Genomic DNA, 9,188 nt, shown 5'->3' on the forward strand with positions numbered 1-9,188 from the left:
GACAGCACCTAGCAACAGGTTTAGAAAAGAGGTTCTCAAATCAATCACGTCAGCTTCCACCTTAAGAAGCCAGAGAAAGAAGAGAAAATGCAACACAGAGCATGAAGAAAGAACAAAATTCTGATGATTAGAGCAAACAACAGAAATTGACGGTTCAAAGACAGAAAAGCATTAGGGGAAAATCAGTACAGAGGGAAGATGCTGAACAGAATTCCAAGTTCTCGTGGTCTGTAGACTTTCTGGAACTGTAGAGGGTAGATGAACCCCTGTAACAATTGCCCTGAGAAAATCTTTAAACCTTAAGCCAAAATATCCCCTAAGTAAAATCAACAATAGCTTAGCTTAACTTGTGAAAAAGGTCTACTTTGAGTATTATGTTCTCTTAAGAACTACCTATGTAGGGTCAACTTGACAACAAAATGCGAAAGAGGAACCTTAGGGAGCAGTGAGTTTATGTCAACGAGGGACGAGCACTCAGCACGTGAGAGCAGGAATTGTCGCACAGCTCGAAAGTCATCAATGTCCCTGGCTGGCACCTGTGGGGACTCTGGAGCTGATGTATTGCAGCTGCGTAAATCCCCACAACAACCACAGAACTGAAGAAATGCATGTCCTAGCCCTGATACCTCTCTCCAGGACTCTGTTTGGAAGGAGGTTTGTCCCTAATGTTAATGAGTTTTGTTATGTTAAGGATACATCGGAGTAGGATGAGCCCTAAATCTAATCCCTTCTGAGTGACTTTGTATAAAGGGATGTACAGAAACAATAAAGGAGTTTTGAAAACAACAGATAAGTGTTTGACTGTTAACTGAATGGGTGGCAATTCAAACCCACAAGCGGCTTGCAAAAGTAAAAGACCACGCGATCTGCTCCTATAAAGAGGACCGCCTTCAAAACAGCATGGGGGCAATTCTCCTCTGCCATGCAGGATTGCCACGGGGCGGACACAACAAGAATGGCACACAAAGAGGGGCTCCACACAAGGGAAAGACAAGTACCAGGTGACTATGCTCACACAAGCAGTGAAGGCGTGCCGAAGAACACCAGGGTACCAACTAGGAGGGGCTCCTCCCTGGAGCCAATGCCCTGATTCGAGCTCCTAGTCACCAAGACCGTGCAACAATAAATTCGATCTTCTAAAGCTATAAAGAGACAGAAAAAAAGAAAAAGAAAAACCACAAAATCAAATGAAAAGCTGCTTTGGGGGGCGGGGTAAAGAAAGAGTAAACTTAATGGACTGCCCGTGTACTCATTCATTTAAATGTTGCAACCACTCTCGGAGGTGAATAGTATTTTATTTCTAGTTCATAGATAAGGAAATTGAGGCTCAGAAATATTAAGCACCTTGCTGATGACCAAGCAAGTTGCACACCCAAGTGTAAGGCAACCATCTGGTCCGGTTGACCTGACCCTGGCTCAGTTTTAAAATTGGAAGCTCCTCAATCCCAGGTTGCTCACTCTACCCCACATCTCTTGGACCCAGAACCTGTTTCACGGTATCGTGAGTAATGGAGTGAACCCATTGATTTTAAATGAAATACAAATCCATTATTAAAACACCGTCGTGGTGTTTCTGTCTCTCTCACCTGCGCAGAAGGCAGAGCCGTCATAAATGTTGGAGGTCTCCCTAAAAGGGCTGTCTGTGCCGCTCACATCATGGTGGTCCCTGCTCAGGACCACTGGAGCCTGCAGCATAAAAGAATGGGAGATGTCAGCCAATGGCATCCACAGCAGCTGTCCTGGCGGGCGTGGGTCAGACATCAGGTCCCCCAGAGGCTCCTTGGGTCCCTCCCTTTGGAAAACAAACCTTCGTCAATAAGATGCTAGAGTGCTGTCATCAGTATGAAAATTAGTTCATATGGGCAGATGCATATATAATAAGGTGACCAGGTGTCCCACTTTTGGTGGGACGGTCCCGATTTTTAACAATTTTTCCCCACGTCCCGTGGCATTTTTAAAAAGTCCCAATTTTTGGAAAGAATGCACGACAAGCTAGGGTATATGGTTTTCGGCTGCCATGTGGCTATTTCGCCAGGATATGAGTTTTATCAATGGTGTCTCGCTTTACCAATGTTAAAATCTGGTCACCTTAATATATATATTTCCAAGAAAAGGGTGGTTGCTCAGGTAGATGCCCCAATCTTCTTCAGACAATGCAGCTTCTCTGATAACTTGTTCAGCCTACCCATTGGATAAAGATGTGAGAGGATGCAACCCTGGTGGGCACCATTTCTGATTAAAACCATCCAATTTCCCTTGTTATGTTTGAATAACTGCCTCTTGATCCAGGTATAGATTCCACGTGAGCGTGATGAACTGTTCTGGAATTCCCACTTTTTCAATGCTATCCAGAGTTTGTTGTGAACCATATAGTAGAATGCCTTTGCCTGGTCAATGAAACACAAGTAAGCATCTTTCTGGCATTCTGTGGGCCAAGATCCCTCTGACATCAGCAATGCTGTCTCTTGTTCCATCTTCGCTTCTGCATCCAGCTTGAATTTCTGGCAACTCCTTGTTGATGTAGTGCTGCAGCTGTTGTCGAATTATCTTTAACAACATTTTACCTGCATGGGATATTAATGATATTGTGGTACAATGGGTGCGCTCTATTGGATCACCTTTCTTTGAAATGAGCACAAATAAGGATTTCTTCCAGGAGGTTGGCTAGGTAGCTGTCTTCCGAATTTCGTGCCGTAGTTGAGTGAGTTCTTCCAGCGCTTTATGAGCTCGTTGAAACATTTCAATGGATATTCTGTCAATTACTGGAGCCTTGTTTTTGGCTAATTCCTTAAGTGCAGCTTGAAGGTCTTCCTTCACGACCATTGGTTCTTGATTATACGCTACCTCTTAAACTGGTTGAATGTCAACCAGTTCTTTTTGGTACAGTGGCTCTCTGTATCCTTTCCATCTTCTTTTGATGCTTTCTGCATATATTAATATTTTGCCCATCAACTCCAATATTGCAACTTAAGGCTTGAATTTTTTCCCTTCACTTTGATATATCCTGAGCATCTTCTTCCTTTTGGGTTTTCCAACTCCAGCTCTTTGCACATAACTTTGAAAAGGTTTCTGTTCAGCTTTTTCACTCCGTCATTTCTTCCATTTGCCTTAGCTACTGGATCAAGAGCAAGCTTCAAAGTCTATTCTGACAACGACTTTGATCTTTTCTCTCTTCCTTTCTGCTTGTCTTCTTAATGACCTCTTGCTTTCTTCATGCAGGATGTTCCCTATGTCATCCTACAACTAGACAGGTCTTCTGTCAGTAGTGCTCCACGAGTCAAATCTCTTCTTGACATGTTCTCTCAATGCGGGTGGGATAGACTCAAGGTCATCATTTGGCCCTCATGGACCTCTTTTCATTTACTTCAGCTTCAACCAGAACTTACATATGAGGTGCTATGACAGCAATGCTGTGTCCTCGCGTCCAGGGCATGGCCCAGGGCAGCTAAGTGTTGCTGAACGAGAAGATAATGGAAATGATGACCTTCTCTCCACCCTGCTGATAGGCAAACCTTAGCCCAGACCCAGACGTGAGTGAGCCTGGGGGGTGGTCGTAGGACTCCACAAGCCACAGAAGGGTAAGGTCAATGTCTCTGCTGCTAAGGCCCCTAGGCTCCCACAGGGGGTGCATGTCTTCACTCTCACGTGCTTCAATTTCTTTGTCATAATTGATCTTTAACATTCCTGACTCATCCATGCCAAGACATGCACAGGACCAAAGCAAGAACCCACATGAGAGAGGATCAAGGCATTCATGGTGTGCCAGGTTCTATATCCCGGAGGGTTTGGGGTAGGCCCAAAGGACAATGGGAAAAACCGGCAATGTTTGGCATGATTTTGAAAAAGGTAATTTTAAAAGAGGATGGATTAACTTTTTTTTTTCTTTCTTCTCTTTCCTTCACTGAAGAGAAAAGCCATGTCAGAGCCTAGATTAGAGATGAGGTCTCATCACTCAGTAAACACCAGCCACACGACCAACCCAGCCACTCCCCTGCACACAGATACACAGCAGTGCCCACCCCACCATCTCACCCCCCGAGGAGGAACCTATCCCTTTGTTGTCTCTTTCCCACCCCCTCCCAGGTCACCTCACATCATTCCCTTCCCAACTGGAGCCTGGAGGGAAGTGGGAAGCCTATGTCCCTAAAATGAAGCCGTTTAGGCCTCAGTCGGGGGAGTGCTCACCCACTGCTCTGGAGCCATGAGGGACAGCCCCATGTCCTAGCCAGGATAGGCCGTACCAAGGGGGAGGGCTAGGCAGCCCAGGACACTTTACCTTGATCTTCCCATGGGCGATGGCATTGTTTATGGCCACCGCGATGGCCACACGGCCCTTCTGGTCAGAGTACAGGATCCTGGCCTGGGAGCCCACCACCTGCCAAAAGAGGTTTGAGTTCCAGAATGTGGAATGCAGGGAGAGAAGCAACCCTCTCTGGACCCCCAAGACCCGGTGCTCAGCCAGCAGCCATCTGGTCCCGAGGAAGCTCTCGGTGGACATTACAGCCCTAAGCCCTTCTGGCTTGCGACAGTCCCTGATCCCCAGCCCACCTGACAGCCTCACCAGCTCTCCCAAGTGTCCACATGCCTCTGCCCCCACAGGACCCTCCACAGTCCCTCACCTAAGGGCTCCCCCTGAAGGAGCCTCTAAAACTGGCTCCGTCTGGCTGTAGGCATGATACATATAATGAGCGGGGCTCTGACCCCCTGTCACAATGGTATCTCCACACCCAAAGCCAGCGCTCCTCTCTCTGGGTAACGTGGAGCCAGCCCTCAGCTGTGAGTGCTTGAGAGGGACACCGCTGCCATCATCACAGGCTCCACTTCACAGAGAGGCTGAGCAAGGCCGCCTCTGTCGCCCAGGGCCAGACGACCTAGTCAGGACTCAGGCTGGTGATATCTGTCCTCGGCACGTGATTACGGTCGAAGGACCTCAAGGGGGTAACGGGTGGTGGTGGTTCCCCGGAAAGGAGGGCTCCAGGAACAGAAGAAGAATCACTGGGAAGCCCAGCAGTTCTCAATCAGGATGTCTGGGCGATGGCTGAAGGCATTTTGCGGTGTTGCCATCCTGAGTGGAGGCCAGGGGTGCTGCTACACCTCCGACATGGGTCCCACAGCCAAGACTGCTGCGGCCTGAGATGCCAGCAGTCCTGAGGCTGAGAAGCCCTGCGTTCCACCAAAGCAGGTGGGTGTCGACTCCAGGAGCCTATTCTGGGAGAGGGGCGAAGGTCTGGGAGACCAGCAAGTGCATGGGCCTTTTGCCCCGCTGAGCAAAGCAGCGCTCAGCGCTCAGCCTCACTGCGCCCCTGGGCTTGCTCTCACGGATGCGCCCTTATTCCCCATGTCAGCCGCCTCAAATCCTTCAGGGGAAATGGCCTCTCCTCTAAATTGGAGTAACAGATATCCTCAACCGAGAAGAAGCTGCGGAGGCACTGGTAGAGGACTGCCAGCTGGGTCAAGCTGTACCCGAAGCTAAGTGAAATGGAGCAGAGTTTTCACGTGGGACTACCTTCTGGGATGGCCATCATGTCTTCTTTTTTTTTGACTTGGTATGGCCTTTTATTTTTTATCATTTTATTGGGGGCTCGTACAACTCATCACAATCCATGCATCCATGCACTGTGTCAAGCACATCTGTACATTTGTTGCCCTCGTCATTCTCAAAACATTCTCTTGCTACTTGAGCCTTTAGTATCAGCTCCTCATTTCACCCCTCCCTCCTCTACCCTCCCTCCCTCATGAACCCCTGATAATGTATAAATTATGTTTTTTTTCATGTCTTACACTGACTGATGTCTCCTTTCACCCACTTTTCTGTTGTCCCCCAGGAGGGGGTTATAGGTAGATCATGGTGATTGGTTCCCACTTTTTCCCCACACCTTCCCCTTACATTCCTGGTATCGCTACTCATAATATCAGTCCTGAGGGGGTTATCTGTCCTGAATTCCCTGCGTTTCCAACCCTTATCTGTACCCGTGTACATGCTCTGATCTAGCCAGATTTGTAAGGTAGAATTGGGGTCACGATAATTGGTGGGGGAGGAAGCATTAAAGAACTAGAGGAAAGTTGCATGTTTCATTGGGGCTATACTGCACCGACTGGCTCGTCTTCTCCCTGCGACCCTTCTGTAAGAGGATGTCCAATTGCCTACAGGAGGGCTTTGGGCCTCTACTCTGCACTCCCCCTCATTCAATGATATGAATTTTTTGTCCTAGGTCTTTGATGCCTGATACCTGATCCCATCAACACCTTGTGATCACATGGGCTGGTGTGCTTCTTCCATGTGGGCTTTGTTGCTTCTCAGCTAGATGGCTGCTTGTTTATCTTCAAGCCTTTAAGACTGAAGATGCTGTATTTTTTGATAGCTGGGCGCCATCAACTTCCTTCACCACATTTGCTTATGCATACACTGTCTTCAGCAATCGTGTCTGGAAGGTGCACATCATGGAATGCCAATTTAATAGAACAAAGTGTTCTTGTGTTGAGGGAGTACTTGAGTAGAGGGCTGGCCATCATTTCAAAGGAGAGAAGCCACCGCAATACATAGATCAAGGACAATCTCCGAAAAGCTTTAGCTCACAAATAGGATGCGGGATCTGCCCACCTGCCTGCAGCAGAGTCTGGCTGCCTCTCCGCATACGCTCACCCTTCCACTCTCTGAAGCACCAGTCTCACTGGGGCCTTCCCTCGAGGCTTTGCTGGTCTCCCCCCACGTCCCACTCCCAGGGCCCCTCATCCACTGGGGCTGACCTGAGGTCTGTCTCTATCTCTAGCCCCCACTTTCCCTTGACCCATTGGACTTGAGTTATTTTGAACTCAACGTGGTCCAAGAAACTTTTGTTGGCACAGGGGTTCTGTATTTGAAACTTGCATGCAAACCACTGCTCATGTGGCAGGAGTGTGAGTGGAGGTTGCATGAGTACAGAGGTGTAGGCAGGTGTGGGCAGTCCACTTCTGGCCTCTGGCCACCAGAATTGGAGGCCGAAAACACAGGAATCACATATCCTCTTTGTCTTTTGTTCTTCTAGGCACCAAGTCCACCCCATCACCCTCAGGGCTTTTGCATCTGCCACGTCCTCTGATGGTCACATGGCCGCCTCTCTCTCAGTATCCAGAACTTAATCTGAAAGACAACTCGAAGAAGTTTATTTGGACCATCTCTCATAAAGCAGCGTCAAGCCCACATCTCCCTGGCTTTTTCTCCTCATCCTACGTCTGCCCATAGAAACTAGACAGGGACCTGCCTGTCGATGCAACAGGACAGCCAGCACAGTGCCCGGTCCACAGAAAATGCCATTGAAGGACCCATTCAATCCTGCCCATGGTGCAAGGACTTTCGAGTGGCCATCTCCTCTCAGAGGCAGCTTGTGGGATCAGAAAGGCTCAGCCACTCGCCCAAGGTCAACTAGCTGGGGACATGGTGGAGCAGTCTAAACTCAGGCAGCTCGGCTCCAGAACCTACCATGAGGCTCCCAGCACAAGGCTGCCCCTTGGGAAAGTGTTTGTGGAGTAACAGAGGAAGCGTGACTTGGCTGGCTTGACCTGCCCCTGAGCCCCGAAGCCCCTTTGCCTTCTGAAGGGCCCCGGGAAAGATGCTGCTACAAGTCTTCCTAGAGGTGGGGGTCAGAGGACTGTGAATTCACTAAGGGTCTGTGTCCAACCCTTTCAAGGCTTAAGACTGAGGTCCCTGAGCCCAGGCCAATGGCAAACTCCTTTGAGGGTCCGATGCAGGCAGTAGTCACCAGACAGCGACAGCCTCAACCCTGCCCCTGAAGCCCATCATCAGCAATCAGCCAGGCATGGAGCTTCTCACCAGTTGGTGCTTGGCAGCCTCTTTGATCCAGCGGATGTTGTCCATATACTGCAGCCTCACGGAGGAGCTCACTGCAGGTGGAAAAGGGAGAGGATTCCCAGGGTCCATGCTCCCCACGGGTGCAGATCTCCCCTCATGCAGACCAGGAGTCAGAGAACCCCATGCCAGCACTGGGCCACCCCCATTGTTCTCTGATTTGACCTGTGCAGGAGGAAAGGGGCTTGCAGGGGGGATTTGAGAGGTGCTAAGCAAGGAAAGAGGATGGGCGAATCCCTTAGAAGAGATAGGAGTCTTAGTCTTGGTGTTGGCTCTGGGCTAGCTGGGGCCTCTACTCTTGGGGTGTCCCTTGAGGAAGTATCGGCAGAGCCTGAGGGGGTGAGCAGTGTTCTGTGGAAAGAGGGGTGACAGCTACTCTGAAGCGGGTCAGATGCAGGCTCAGAAAGGAGAGGGAAGGTACCGGGTACAGGCAGCACTGTGAGACTCGAAAAGTCAATCAGCAATGAGGTGGGCCAACAGGAGACAGCCATTCACATCCTTGTTTACAGGATGAAGCAGGCCCCTGAACACTCGATTCCAGCCCCACGATATGGAGCTGGGACCGGATCCCCTGCCTGGGGCTTCACATAGTCCTCACTCTGGGAACAAATAAGATCAACGGTCACAAGAAATACTTGTAATTTACACACTATGTAGCTCAGTGCTGATGCATTTATCCCCCCTCAGTAAATACTTGCCAAGCTGACTGTATGCAGACACCAGGCTAGGCAGGCATTGGGGAACAATTAATGCTCCATGCTATGCAGATAGTAAGAGTGGGGTGAGACAGTAGTGACCAGGAGGGGTGAGCCAGGGGACCAAGGAGCAGTGTGCTTGTAAAATGCCTCCTGAGGTCACCTCTGGTTTGGGACTAGCTCTAGGGAGGGAAGCCTTGGGCACGGTGAGAACCTTGATGGGGGCTGTGACAGAGCCATAATGGGGGCTGTCTTGGGGGGCCATGATGGGATCCTGAGGAAGGTTGTGAGGAAGGTTGTAATGGGGCTCTGGTTCGGACATGATTGAGGGTGTGTTGGAGCATGATGAATTAGGGCGTGATGGGGGCCATGCAGGACCACAATGAAAGGGGTGAGAGGAGTTGTAATTGGGGCATGATGGGACATTGGTGGCTGTGATGGTCTCCATGATGTGTGCCATGATGGAGTCATGATGGAGCCATGATGGGGGAAGTGATGCAGGCTGTATGGGGACCAGTACATGGGTCTAGGATGAGGGCTGTGATGGAACAGGGGTGAGGGTTGTGAAGGGGTACAAAGGTGCCTACAATGACATAGTGCTGTGGGCCATGATGGGGCCATGATGGGAGTGTGATGGAGCTGTGGTT

The 9,188-nt window shown here is 49.7% G+C and overlaps 1 protein-coding gene across 1 annotated transcript in view; it reads right to left on the reverse strand.

Annotated features, from left to right (window-relative positions):
• Window positions 1-9,188, reverse strand: part of UROC1 (urocanate hydratase 1) — a 41,658-nt gene that overhangs the window by 9,202 nt on the left and 23,268 nt on the right. The window contains exons 15-17 of the mRNA XM_013004537.2: window positions 7,811-7,881; window positions 4,277-4,375; window positions 1,587-1,686 (exon numbers count right to left, since the gene is read on the reverse strand). Of these exons, the coding sequence (XP_012859991.2) occupies window positions 1,587-1,686; window positions 4,277-4,375; window positions 7,811-7,881 (270 nt within the window). The remainder of the gene's footprint in view (window positions 1-1,586; window positions 1,687-4,276; window positions 4,376-7,810; window positions 7,882-9,188) is intronic.

The sequence above is a fragment of the Echinops telfairi genome, unplaced genomic scaffold, assembly GCF_000313985.2.
Source record: "Echinops telfairi isolate 266 unplaced genomic scaffold, ASM31398v2 ScPeMD7_31;HRSCAF=116, whole genome shotgun sequence".
In the NCBI taxonomy this organism is placed as follows: domain Eukaryota; kingdom Metazoa; phylum Chordata; class Mammalia; order Afrosoricida; family Tenrecidae; genus Echinops; species Echinops telfairi.